At 36.9% G+C, this 14,913-nt stretch overlaps 2 protein-coding genes across 2 annotated transcripts; both read right to left on the reverse strand.

The window, feature by feature from the left end:
- Positions 1–5,789: 5,789 nt before the first annotated feature.
- On the reverse strand, positions 5,790–6,737 carry LOC130025482 (olfactory receptor 51F2-like). The gene has a single exon (XM_056116415.1). It carries the CDS (start codon positions 6,735–6,737, stop codon positions 5,790–5,792), a length of 948 nt encoding a protein of 315 aa, XP_055972390.1.
- A 7,231-nt stretch (positions 6,738–13,968) lies between these two features.
- LOC130025347 (olfactory receptor 51F2-like) lies at positions 13,969–14,913 on the reverse strand. The gene has a single exon (XM_056116304.1). The coding sequence runs from the start codon at positions 14,911–14,913 to the stop codon at positions 13,969–13,971; it is 945 nt and encodes a 314-aa protein (XP_055972279.1).

Here is a 14,913-nt window from a genome sequence, read left to right on the forward strand (position 1 = left end):
CGTTGTTCATCAATTTGCTCGAGCGGGCCCAGTAATGTCTCCATTGTGAGACTCGTTGTTACTGTGTTTGGCATATTGACTACATCACGGGTAGCTTGCCAGGTTTTGCCGTGCGGGCAAGATACTCTTGGTAGCTTGCCGGACTCTCTGAGAGGGGCGGAGGAATTGAACTCGTGCCGGCCATGTTGCTGTGTGCAAGGCAAATGCCCTACCCGCTGTGCTATCGCTCCAGCCCAGTGACAGTGACATTAATTAGTATGTAGTAATGTAGATCAGTCAGAATAGATGAAAGAATGAAACTTTACTGCACAGTTGCAACAATCCAGATAGTATTGTATTGGTAGAAGAAAAACATAGATAAATGAAGATTTTTGAAATCAGCTTCACATCTCTACTCAACTGATATTTTACAGATGTCCCAATAAATTATAATGAGGAAAAATTAACGTTTAAAAAAAATGGTGCGGGTCTGGAGTGATAGCACAGTGGACAGGGTGTTTGCCTTGCACGCAGTCAATCCGAGTTCAATTCCCAGCATCCCATATGATCCCCTGAGCACTGCCAGGAGTAATTCCTAAGTGCATGAGCCAGGAGTAATCCCTGTGCATTGCAGGGTGTGACCCCTCCAAAAAAAAATAACTGGTGCTACCACCTAAATGTCCAGAAATGAAAACATTTGAATATGATAGATCTGGTACAATGAACATTATTTGTTGACAAAAGAAAATGAGATATCTATCACTTGCATCACTTGTCATCCCGTTGATCATTGATTTGATCGAGCAGGGAGCCAGTAACATCTCCATTCGTCCCTCTCGCGTGCTACTGTAGCCCAATAACATCTGCTCACTCCAGGAATACAAAGAGCCTCAAACCATCTGCTTAGGGTTTTGAGGAAGAAGTCTGACCATCTTGTAGGTGGACGGCCAGGCGTTCTTTTGACATCCCGTGGAATCCAGTCAGTAAGTATCTATGCATGCCACAAAATGTATAAATTTTAGAAATATGCTAAAATAGAAGCAAAAAAATATAAATCCATGCCAAAGAAATTAGAAGTTGAATTAAATACTACAAAAAAGAAAACTTGTCTGATTAGAGATGATTTTTTTTAATGTGGAGAATGTTACTGTCTTTTCATGAAGGATAAAAGAGCAGAAACCTTAATAATAAATTAATCAATCATTATTTGCTCTTACACTGTAAGTGTGCCTCAGGAAATCGTCTCGTCAGAATGTGATTCTCTGTTCTCTTTTCCTATAAAACTGTTTCTAATAATCTCGCAGCAAGATGGTTGTTTGGGACATGAGTCTGCCACTACTCAGGATACTAGCACATGAACAAACATATTCTCCCTTATCAACCATTATCTCTTAAATATTGGCCTTTGTGTTGCAAGCACTGAAACTTGTGTGTGTTAATCATTTAGGCAAGCCTTTCAGGAGGGGGCCACATATCCCAGATGACTCAGTCTCCTCAGTTTCCAACAACCAGAGCAGCTGACCCAAACAGTGTGGCAAGGTTTACCCATATGATCATGCAAGTTGTTAGGTGTTATGCTACCACTTTTAGTTAGATGACTCTACAGGAGAAAATTGGGGGACTCCCTGAAGATACTAAGACTCCCTTGTTTTTGAAACTCTCCCTTTCTTTATTCTCATGATATTGGCTGTCTTTATGAAATATTGATAGATTAAAAATTTTAATTTGCAAAGAGTCAATGATTTCAAAGGCTAGATATATTTGGTTAGTAAATCTCTGTTTTTACCATATGGGCTTTCTGTCCTCAGGGGATCCATGGGTCATTTGAAGTACCATCAGGAAAATTACCGAGAATTTATGACACCTACCAATTCCCTTCCTGGGAAAATCTGCTCTCTGAAGCAAATTTGTTTATGTTTAGATTTGCTTCTGTTCTGTTTCCATTAGTGTTTCCTTAGTGCTTTGGGCTCTGTGTGTGTGCGTGTGTGTTTGGGATATGGTTTTATTTTGTTATATTTTACAAGAGGGGATTCAATCTTAATGTGATCTGAAAGCTCTCTAGCTCATATTCTAGAAATTGTGCCACCTTTAGTAATGGGTCCATGGAATTAAAAAAATGTTTTTCTATTGTATCTCTGCTAGTCTCTATACATAGTGCAAAATTTGGAGTGAGATAGCTCCTTACTCAGTCTCTAAGTTCCAATGCCATTCATTTGTAATTAGAATTGCTTTATCATAGATGTGACAAGTGGGATGATATGTCAGATATCTATGCTTTTTATTATTATATAACAAACAAGGATTTTTTTTTCCCAGATAGGGTCTCTGAGTAGTACAGACAGGAAGAAAAGTCTCAAACATTTTTTCTCCCCAACAATCAAGACCCAAGAAGACAGAAAGCTTTTCTTCCTTCTGAATTTTTCCTTAAACCTTTGAAATTATGCCTGCCTTCATCTTTGCAGCTACCAGCTGCCTCACTTCTGGAAATAGTCTCCTACCCAGACAGGTAAAGAAAGTGTTGATTGACTTCCTTAATACCAATTAGAGCTTGAAAATGTTCTTGACGTCTGTCTTTTTGCTGTTGTTGTTTTAATGTGGGAATTTCTAGGTTCAACCCAATGCTTTGGAAGTTGTGGCCATTTATATGTCTTCTAACTTTTTTCCTTTTTCATTGACTCACTATGAGATACACAGTTACAAAGTTGTCCATTATTGGGTTCCAGTCAATTTTCCAATGGTCTTATAATTTTAAAATGTGCTGATGTACCACTGTTTTGTATTGCTTGCAGTTTTATGTTAGAAAATTAATATTTGTTTCAATTGTACAATGATCAAGCACTGGTGGAGGGATGGGTACTGGATCATTGTATAACTGAAACCTAAGCACAAAAATTTGTAAGTCTACAACTGTACCTCATGGTGTTTCACTAATAAAAAGTTTTTAAAAAAAGAAAATTAATATTTGTAAAGGTTTAAAAATCTAGATATCCTTTGAACATGTTATTTGGATAAATTCAGAATATGTATATTTAGGTCTAATAAGCTTCTGAGAAGTTCCATTATTATTATTATTTATTTATTTTTGCTTTTTGGGTCACACCCAGCAATGCTCAGGGATTACTCCTGGCTTTGTACTCAGGAATTACTCCTGGCAGTGCTTAGGGGACCATATGGGATGCCGAGAATCGAACCCAGTCGGCCGTGTGCAAGGCAAATGCCCTACCCGCTGTGCTATTGCTCCAGCCCCTTATTGTTCTTTTTGAGAAAGCTAATATGTTAGATCCATGAGTTTTTTTTTTTGTTTTTTTTTTTTTTTGCTTTTTGGGTCACACTCGGCAATGCATAGGGGTTATTCCTGGCTCTGCACTTAGGAATTACTTCTGGCGGTGCTCAGGGGACCATATGGAATGCTGGAAATTGAACTCAGCTCGGCCGCGTGCAAGGCAAACACCCTACCCGATGTGCTATTGCTCCAGCCTTAGATCCATGAGATTTTTATAAGCTGTGTTTTGTGTTATGTGTTACATGTTGTGATTTTAGAATTTGTCTGTTAATCTGAGGGTTTGGATGTTTCTTTTCATGTTTTTACATGTTGTAAATCTAGACTCTGTCTATTTTGATGTCATAAGAAGGAAATATTGAAGACAAAGCTTCAAAAACATGTAGATAGGTAGTGGTCATTTGGAACTCTTGAGATTCAAAAATCTGTTCTGTTCAAAATTATAGCTATAAAGAGGAAAAAACTAAAGAGGATGAGTAGAGCTTAATAAATCCAGTTTTGTGAATGGCTTACCAAATTCCATTGTTGGGAGTCAGGGAGAACCAGGGCCAGTGCTATCATCAATCAGAATTTCAGCAGGCCTCAGTTTTTGCATCTCCAGAGGATTCAGCCTTCATATCTTTGGACCACTTTGGGACTGGTTGACATAACAACTTCTTTAGATCACACTTTCTGAAAAACTCATAGACAGAAACTCCCTATCTGCCTGTTTCACTAGAAACTACAGAAAGTAGTTATTAGTGATCTCAGTAACAGCCTTTTTCTGAAATCTGTCTTTTGTGATTTCTCAGGAAGGAAAAATCAGAAGAATGAATTGTTGTTGCTGTTTTTTAATTCTTGGTTGACAAAAATGGACTTGATGTCTTAATCAGTAAAATAAAATGACGGAATAGCTGTAAAACTTATCTTACAGTTCAGTCCCAGATAACACTTGAAATTAGACTGTCTTTGTATTACATTGACAGTTTTGGGTTAGAACAATTAATGAGAAACCTCACATATTGCAAAATAATACTTGAATCCCAACCAAACTATAGCTACTAGAAGACTGGAGGACAAATTTCTTTTGCTTTCTTAGTCTTTTTTTTTCTTTTTGCTTTTTGGGTCACACCCGGCAATACACAGGGGTTACTCCTGGCTCTGCACTCAGGAGTTTCTCCTGGCGGTGCTCAGGGGACCATATGGAATGCTGGGAATCGAATCCGGGTCAGCCACGTGCAAGGCAAACGCCTTATCTGCTATGCTATCTCTCCAGCCCCTCTGCTTTCCTAGTCTTACTGAGATTCAATTGACATATAGATTTAATTGACATATATTTAAGGTGTACAATATGGAATAAAAATAATTTTTGCAGAGGTAAATTCTTACAAAGTTTTTCCTTCTTGGTCAAAGTAAAATTTGAGCCTCCTATTGATATCACTCTTCTGAATAGGTACCTATTAAAAATGGGACCCACTTGTGGTTAGGGAAATAGGACCAAATGAATTTTCCTTGCACTTGACCAACTCTGGTTGGCACTGCTACACTGCATATGTTCTCCATTGCTGCCAGGAGTAATCCCTGAGCACAGAAGCAGAAACAAGCCCCAAGTACACCAGATAAGTTCCCTCCCCCAAAATTACAAAAATAAAAGCAAAACTGGATCTCCCAGTGTGTCCTATTAATATATTTTTATGAATGCTATGTTTTTATATTTTAAAAAGATATTCCTTTTACTCAAGATTGAAATAGTCATATCTCAAATTTATCTGATGAAAATATAGTCTTTAATCATGTAGAATGTAGAAATTTCCATAATTCTGCTAAAATATAGTTTGCTTTCTCTTAACATTCTTCAAAAGTAAATTTTTCTTCTACAAAAATAAGCATGCTTAGTAAAAAATGAAGTACAATCCAAAATTTGAAATCTGTACTTAAAAGAAGAAAATGTTAATGAGCGCACTCTCTGACTTCTTTTCAAGGTCGCCCTAAAAGCTGTAAAATAATTAAAAGTCTCATTCATCCAAATTGCAGAAATGGTTTATTTTAGTTGACAACAGCATATATTGACATATACATACATTGTAAAGATTACCACCATAAATTTAATTAATATCCATCACATAGGTAAAAAAAGAAAATTCTTCTTTTCATAATGATGAGAACCCAGAGGTTCTACTCTTAACTTTCCTAAATACCACACTTTATTGTTGACTATAAAGTCATCTTATAGTATTTACATTCCTAGTTCATTTCCCTTGTAATCTTTAGATTCGAGAAGGAAAGGTCATATTAAACAGTGAATGGATGTTCTCAACTTTGTGTTTTACTGAAAGAAAATATCAGTAGAAAAGTCCTGGGGGATGGGGGGGGGGGGGAATAAAACAGTTTCTCTTTTCCCAGTCTTGAATTTATCTGTTTTTGTTTGTAACAGAGAAAGAAAAACTGCTTAGCTGTGTACACAGCTTCCCACAGAACAACAAAGCAAGAATTCAGTTCACATCACCCAACTTTCTGAGCTCAGCCTTAATGAGGTTAAAAACAAATTCATTTACTTTATTGCACCATAATGTAAAATTTTTAGCACAGCCTTTCGTATCTGCTTAGTCTTTACACTGTAAATGATGGGGTTCATCACTGGGGGAATTAGCAGATAGGCATTGGCAATCAAAGTATGCACATAGGGAGGAGCCTGTTTACCAAACCTGTGAACAAAGGACAGACTGATCAAAGGTATGTAGAAAATAGCAACAGCCCCAATATGAGAAATACATGTGCTGAAGGCTTTCTTTCTCTCTTCCGGAGATGCAATGCTGAGGACAGTTCTAATGATCAAAACATAAGAAAGAAAAATGAGAATTGAATCCACTCCCGCAGTACTTAACAAAGCAGTCAACCCAAGGACACTGTTGATCCTGGTGTCTGAACATGAGAGTTTCATCACATCAGGGTGGAAACAGTAAGAATGACGGAGCACGTGGCTTCGACAAAATGATAGACGTTTAAGAAGCACCTGTAAAGGTATTAGTACTAATGTTCCCCTGGTGATGATTGCTACTCCAATTTGTGCTATTTTAGCTTCAGTTAGGATAGTGGCATATCTGAGAGGATTAGAAATCGCCACAAAACGATCAAAGGCCATGGCCAATAGCACTGAAGATTCCAAGACAGTGAAAAATTGAATAAAAAACATCTGGGATGAGCAGGCATTAAAACTAATCTCCCTGGCATTGAACCAGAATATACCCATCATAGTGACCAGAGTGGATATGGACAAACCAAGGTCAGTGGTGGACAGCATGGAAAGAAAATAATACATGGGTTCGTGGAGGCTGGACTGAGTGACAATGGCAAAGAGAATCAGGCTGTTTCCTGAGAGAGCTGTTATGTAGAGAAAGCAGAAGGGAATGGAGATCCAGCTGTGGAAGCCTTCCAGCCCAGGAACACCAGTTAGCAGGAAAATGATGGAAGAGGATGTGGTATTCTGGAAACTTGACATGTTGAACTCAAACTGCTGAATGTCCTTCAATGATAAACTGACTTTATTTATTTTGAATTCAACATGAAAACAATTATCTCACCAGGAAAGCATTTATATAATTTAATATCTACATTATATAAAGAACCCATCCAAATCAATTTAAACTAAGATCACTTCAAACAAATGAGCAAAAAATCAGAAATGAATAACAAACATACAGGTGCAAAATTTGTATAAAAACTAATTGAACGATTGCCTATTTATAAGTTCGCAGATCTGTTAAATTATACAGCTGGCACTTGAATTTATACTTCCTAAACTCAGATGATACAGAATGAGTAAATTTACACTGAAATGTTCCCAAAGCTCTACAAATAATTAAGAAACTGTGTGTGCAATTATTGTGACAAGACTAATAAACTTTGTTAAATTCAGCAGGCCCAAAAGAAATTCTCTCTTAAAATATGAGCAATTAAGGCAATTGAAAAAAGAACTACTTGAAAACTTAAAGAATTAATTTTATGTGAGTCTGATGGCAGTGTGAAATAATAAATTGTTATCCTGCTTGCCAAGTCAATTATTTTTAGAACTGAGTAGTCTAAACATTGGGTGGCTTCAAATAATGACTGATGCATTACTGAATATATTATCAGAGGACAAATTGCATGTGCTGGAATATCCCTGTCATTAAAATAATAATGAAATATAAATTCCATAGGCAATTCTGTATTAATATGTGTGAAAATCTTGGCAGAGCACCTTAATATAGTTTAAAACTCACAATTTTTAGTTAAATCTTACTTTACTTGTTTTTGTTTGGAGAAAAACAAGTTCTCAGGGCTTGCTCAAGAATCATTCCTGGCAGGGCTTAGGGACTACATGGAATGTTGGGAGTTGAACTTGGATCAACCACGTACAAAGCAAACACCCTCTCTGCTGTACTATCCCCCCAGTCCCTAAGTCTTACTTTAAAGGAAAAAGAATACTAATAAAAATTAATAAATTTGTCCTGTTTCTATCCTTTATCTATCTCCACTTTTTCACTCATGTCATGATCTGACTGCTAAGCCTGTCGTAAATAATATTTACTAGTTAATATCTTCTCTACAAGGTCCCTTCATACTCCACAGCTGTGATTTTCCAAACTTTCTAATTCTTTCCTGATTCAGGTGAACCCTTGTAACTTTTTCTAAGACAATTTTACTGCCTATCTTCTCAAATCAACTTTGGATGTTAGTAGCACTGTCTGTAGCACTGTCCTGCCGTTGTTCATCGATTTGCTCGAGCGGGTACCTCACCAATAACGTATCCATTGTGAGACTTGTTATTACTGATTTTGGCATATAGAATACACCACAAGGAGCTTGCCAGGCTATGCCGTTAGGGCAGGATACTCTCGGTAGCTTGCCGGGCTCTACGAGAGGGAAGGATAAATCAAATCCAGGTTGGCCTCGTGCAAGGCAAATGCCCTACCCACTGTGCTATCGCTCTAGCCCATTTAAATGTAACTGAGGAGAAATATGAAATTATACTGTAACCTTTAAAGGGTAAGAAATGTCACCAGAGAGATAGGAGAAGAGTTAAGGTACATCCCTTGTACACAGCCAAACCCTGTTTGATCCCTAGCATTACATGGTTTCCTAAGTGTGGCCCAAGCAACACTGCCTCTTCAAACCCTTGCATTCAACTGCCAACAGGGTCCAGTTGGCCTAAAATTTCCAGGAGATGTTACCAGGCCCCCTGAGCACCATTTACGACACCCCCCACTTCCCAGTGAAATAAAAGCATAAGAAATATGGGCATTCCTAGTCACTAGGAACAATATCTATATGTTAGATCTCCTTGTTTTCTTGAAAATAGCCTCACTAACTCTTTTTTTCTGTTAAAGTTTATGTTCCTGCTCATCTGTATTAAAATTGCAGTGTTTAACCGTTTCAAAATCTTCCTCTGCCTAAAGATAATTTAAATTACAAACAGAAAAAAATAGAAAAAAATACCCAGACTCCCAGTGAAGGGAAGGTATCTATTTCCTTCCTTCAAGGACAACAGAAGAAAACAGCCAAGACCCTCTATCAGTCCAGACTCCTTCCTTCACCAGCAATTTACCTACCCTCAACAAAAAACAAACAATACAGCCCAATCTCCCTTTTATCAGCTCAGACTCCCTCCTGATGGGAGGTATCTCTTTCCTTCAAGGACAACTTACCTCCCCTCAACCCTCAACAGCAACAAAAATAACAGCCCAGACTCTCTCTTATCATTTTGGTCTTACTCCTGAAGGGAAGGTATCTTTCTTTTTATTTTTTTTGGAAAGGGATTAGGAGGTGGAGAATTTTGTAGATTTTATATATATATCGAACTCGGGTCAGCCATGTTGGCCGCGTGTAAGGTGAACGCCCTACCCGCTGTGCTATATATATATATATGTATATATATATATATATATATATATATATACACATATATATAAACACAATGACAAGTCTCACAATGGAGACGTTACTGGGCCCGCTGGAGCAAGTCGATGAACAATATATATATATATATATATATATATATATGTATATTTTGTACATGTAGAGCATGCCCCTTACTACTAGGCTACATGCCTGGCCTTTGTCTTTCCCATTTCCCTCCTTAATAGTTCACAACTATAGATGAAATCTGTTTAATTTTAAACTGAAACATATTTTCCCTAGTTACCTATTGCTGAATTAAAAACTATTACAGATTCACGATTTAAAGCAAGATACATTCATTATTTAATTTTATAAATTCATGCTTCTGAGTGCAGAAAAAGCAGAATATATGTTGAGAATCTCAGTGAATTATTTTCATTCCCAACGAATGAGTAGTATGAGTATGTGTGTGTGAGTATGTGTATATGTATATGAGAGAGAGAGTGCTGCATTTTGGATTGATAAAAGACTCCTAGAATTAGAAGGTACATTTTTATGTTCCTGTTTCCATTGGTTAATAATAACTGTCTTCATAAATAAAGACAATAGCTTAACCTTACAGTTAGAATACACTGTAGATTCTTTGCTAGACTGCCTTGAGCTATCTCTCTTCTATAATTATAGAAAGTCAATAATTTAGCTGTAAGGCCAGTCAAACTTAAGCTCAAATACTGGCTTTGTCACTAACTGACTAATGTTCTCCAAATAAGAATTTCTGATTAGATTCAAATCTGTGAAACTGGTGGCTTTAAAGCAGCATAAATTTGTAAGACTTTAATGGGATAACATTGGTAAAGAATTTAATCTGCTAACTAGAACATAAGAGGCATTTAATAATGATAACTGAGGAGGAAGAGAGGAGTATGTTGTGGTGGTTCGTGGCAATGGTGCCAGCAAGGGCCCTGCACGATGATTTTGAAGAGCAGCACATCTAGCCATTTGCAAGGGCTCAGAGTAATAATACTCATAATCATAGACCAACAGAAACATATGAACCAGATTATGACCCCAGTAACATAGATTTTCATAAAGAACGTTCAGTAACTTTGCTTAGACACCCATGAGAGCTTTTTGCAGTTACTAAGATCTTCCTTGTTTTTAATAAACAAGTTTGCATGAAGTCTGATGTTTTCCCTCAGTGCATTGTTACTTACAAAGTATGGAGTAGTGTTATTTCCTGTCCTGCTTGCCAGAAGAGACTGAGTAGCTGAGGAGGTTTGCTATTTAGGTGTTGGGGACATATATAAGTCTCCTCAAACTGCAGGAAATCTCTTCATTAGTAAACTCCTGGTGGATATGTTTGTGGCCTCCAGAGTATAAAATTTCCCTTAAGTTTATTCTGCCTCATGCTTCCTTCCCCTTCTACTTCATTACATTTACTTTCTTCATTTTCTTACAAGACTAATAATATGGTTCCTTGACCTTACATCCTGATGAAATTTTCTTAAAGGAAATATGTGAAAAAATTTTCCAAATAATATCTACTATATCCATTTATTCATTCTCACAGCCCCCCGCCCCCCCCGGCCCCAAGATGATAAATGCATCAACCTCCAGTATCATTTGGGTGAATTTTGGACTTTTGGGTTTGGGGCACTTTTTTTCTAGGAGAGGGATCACAGCTGGTGCTACTCATGTCTTACTCCTGACTGCTGAGGGATCACTCCTGACATAACTCAGAGATGCAAAGTCAAAAGCATCAAATTAAGCTTTGCATTCTCTATCTAGATTTGATAAGGGATATTTTATTTTATTAGGGATATTTAAAGGAATTTCTTCATTTAAGGGTGAGGGCAGAAAGTCTCATTTTGTAATGAAATAATTCTGTTCTAGAACACTCATCTATTAGAGTTTTGTACTAGTAGCATGGAAAATAAAATTTTCTTTTCCCTCCAAGAGCATAAAATTTAGTGAAGAATTAGACAGAAAACTCAGTGGCCACATCAGGACATATTTATCATGAAAGCATGAAAAGGTGTATATTATCCCATAGAAGGTAAGCAGCAGATCAATAGGGAGACAATGTAGTCTAGAACACATGAAAAATAAAAGTTAGTGATAACATCATAAACCTGTATAGCTTGGGTACCAATAGAGGAGTTAGCAACAAGTTAGACTAAATAAGGAAGCAAAATCTACTTTATCAAAGATCTTTAAGCCATTCCAAATATTTTAATCTGAGTAATATAGTATAATGCTAATTAAGTAATATAATATAGAGTGCTCAATATATAATTTAAGTCTTTCTTGGGGAAACAAACACATGTCTACAAAAGCTGGTGAAACGAGTGAAGAATTCAAGCATCTTCTTTCAGTTCTATAATATATTTTAAACCCTGCCAATATGTAATCCACCTAAATAATGAGAATACCACATGTAACATCTTCTCTTTGAGCTGAAATATACCAGTTATATAAAAATATTAATTTAGAAAATGTTCTCAAATGGTCCCTTATGAGCTCATTAGGTCCTAGTAGAATACTCTTTCAGACTTGTTCTCCCATTCTAAATCACATGAGTCAGGCTACTGTTTTGAGCATTGACTCAGACCATAATGCCTACAAATAAGAGCAAAAAGAGTAAAAATGTATAGACCTCTGTATTTAAGGATGTTGAATTCTCAGAAAAGCACAGCTAATAGGAAAATAACGGTATTGCCTACCCCTAACAGGAAAAAAAATATTGCCTTTCCCTAAAATGGAATAAAGCTGACCTTGGTGGTTTTCTGTGAATTGCATTATTTTACAAAAGTACAAAAGAAATATACTTTTAAATGGACTGTAGTAACATACATGTGGCTATGCTAGACAAAATTGTGGCACTTTATGAGTCACCTATCTTATTACAGCATAAACTGGAATTGTAACTTTGATGAGAATGTTATTTAATGCATTTTATTTGAAAATCCACATAATAGGGTAATAACAAATAGCCAAAGTCAATAGAGCCTGAAAAATTAGTCTACAGAATTGAACTTACCATGTTGGGGCATGGGAGCAGTTAGGTTGAGAGGGGGGACATTCTGGTAGAGGGTGTGGTGTTGGAAAATGAAATCCTATTACTGAGTTGTAAATCATGGTGTTCAAACTAAAATTTAAACACACACACACACACACACACACACACACACACACACACACACACTAATAATTTAATTGCCCTGTCTTCAAAAATCTCATTTCAAAACTATCCTGCACATCAATTAACTTGGGTCATTTTTAATTATGCTTTAACTGCTTAGATTTAAATATGGATTATACAAATTTATTAAATAATAAATTTCTAAAGGTCAATTTTTTTCTCGTGAGGCTTTTCTTGGCTGATGATTTCCCTTATTTGTTCTTCTAAGAAAAGAAGGAATTTCTATCTATGGGAACCCTTTTTGTATCTGATTTGTATACGGTACAGTTCATTAGAAATTGACTAAAATGTGATTTCAATTTAGGAGGCCAGGGCGATAGTTAACACAGGGATCAGAGATCATGCTTTGCATGTTCAGTGTCCAAGTTGTTCCTGGACACTAGATGACTCCCTAGGCACCACTAGGTGTAGCCCAGAGAAGTGCCATGTATTACTGCAGTGGTCCTGGTGGTCCCCAGCAAAGCAGGGTTCAGGCAACACCCTAGTACTGTGACCCCATTGACTAAATGTCAACGGAGTATCCCCCAAAACCTCTGACAACTATACCTTTTCAATAATATATACATGTAAGTGCACATGGGTATGTACCTGTGTGCATAGTCACAAAAAGTAAATATGTATACAAAAACTAAAACTATGTACATGAATTTGCCTTTTTCTTAACAATATGTCATTAATTTCTCTTCAGTAGTTAGACTGGTGCATGATAGTTATTTTCTTTTGGCTTTTGGATCACACCCAACAATGCTTATACTTTATTCCTAGCTTAGGGTTTCTCCTTGGTAGTGCTAGGAGAATCATGCAGTACTAGGGGATCAAACTGAGTCTTTTGTGTGCCAGGTGTGAGCTCTGTTTTTGAGCTATGGCCCTGACACTTAAACTTTGTTTTTCCAATATTCTGAAGTAAATTCTCATTGTAAGGGATAATAATGCATTTAGTATCACAACACATCACTGCATTTTCTCCTATGTTCTCTGTTTAGACACTTTTTTAGTAAATGAATCCCCAGATATTGCATAATTAAGATGACTACATTTACCTCAGGGTTTGAAGACTAGTGCAAATGCTCTGCATGCAGGAACTCTGGTTAACTTCTAGCACTACATGGTCCCCTAAGCATTTCTAGGAACAAACTCCAAGCAACAGAGATAGAGGAGGGAGGAAGGATTAAAGAAACTATTAAAAATTAAGAAATTACTCTTTTCTTTCATACTTCTTATTTGTTCTGCTTATTAATGTTCTTTAATCATTAATAATCCATTGTGAGTGAAAATATCATTACCAATATTTGTAATCATTACTGAAACATAGATTTTTATACTGGATCTAAATTATTCCAGCCATACTTTGATAGCAAAATATACCAGGGTGGTATTACTGAATCCCAATAAATGATTCCATTCTCCATTTTCTAGTCACAGAACTGAGGCTTTAATTTCTGCCAGACATAGTACTTTTGATAGGATTTAAAGACTTAAGAAATAGACCCTGCCCACAAAGAATTCAATATAGAATTCTATAAATAGAAAGTTGTATCATCAAATTAAAATGAAAATTTACAGACTTCTTCAATGTAAATGGTAACAGACTAGCAAATAATTAAATGTCAGAGAAGACCATGTATAGGAAGAACACACGTAAATTTTCCTAAATTGCCTTAGAAAGAAATATTTTGAGTATGGCCTTGCGAATTTGCTTTGTCTTCACACTGTAAATTATGGGATTCATTACAGGAGGAATAAGCAGATAAACATTGGCGATGAGAGTGTGCACAATGGGAGAGGCATGTTTCCCAAATCTATGCACCAGTGACAAGCTGATCATAGGAATGTAGAAGATGGCAACAGCACTTATATGAGAGACACAGGTACCAAATGCCTTTTTCCGTTCTTCTGGGGAGGCAATGCTAAGCACAGAGTGGATGATTAGGACATAGGAAAGGAGGATCAAGACAGAGTCCAAACCAGCAGTGGAGATGACAATGGTTAGACCAAATGCACTGTTAATCTTGGTGTCTGTGCAGGAAAGCTTCATCACATCCGGGTGAAAACAATATGAATGGTGCAGAATATGACTTCGGCAGAAGGACAGACGCTTTAGGAGCAGGAGTAAAGGTACTAGAGCTGTGGTACCCCTAATAACAATAACAAAGCCCGCTTTGATGATCCTTGACGTAGTCAAGATGGTGGCATATCTCAGTGGGTTACAGATGGCTATGAAACGGTCAAAGGCCATTGCCAGGAGTACCGAAGACTCCATGAATGTGAAGCCATGAATAAAGAACATTTGGGCAATGCAGGCATCAAAGCTGATTTCTCGAGCATTAAACCAGAAAATACCCAGCATGGTGACCAATGTGGAAAAGCACAGCCCCAGGTCCGTGAAGGATAGCATGGAGAGAAAATAGTACATGGGTTCATGGAGACTTGACTCTGTAATAATGACAAACAAGATCATACCATTCCCAGATATAGCAATTGCATAGAGACAACAGAAGGGGATGGAGATCCAGGCATGATAAGCTTCAAAACCAGGAACGCCAGTAAGCAAAAAGTATGCAGGGTGGAAGATACTTTGATTGAAGGACAGCAT

Source organism: Sorex fumeus, unplaced genomic scaffold (assembly GCF_029834395.1).
Source record: "Sorex fumeus unplaced genomic scaffold, SorFum_2.1 ptg000030l, whole genome shotgun sequence".
NCBI lineage: Eukaryota > Metazoa > Chordata > Mammalia > Eulipotyphla > Soricidae > Sorex > Sorex fumeus.

What these genes read in the sequence shown, in the direction of transcription:
- LOC130025482 (XM_056116415.1), bottom strand. Translation starts at nt 6,737, where the DNA reads ATGTCAAGTTTCCAGAATACCACATCCTCTTCCATCATTTTCCTGCTA.
- LOC130025347 (XM_056116304.1), bottom strand. Translation starts at nt 14,913, where the DNA reads ATGCTGTCCTTCAATCAAAGTATCTTCCACCCTGCATACTTTTTGCTT.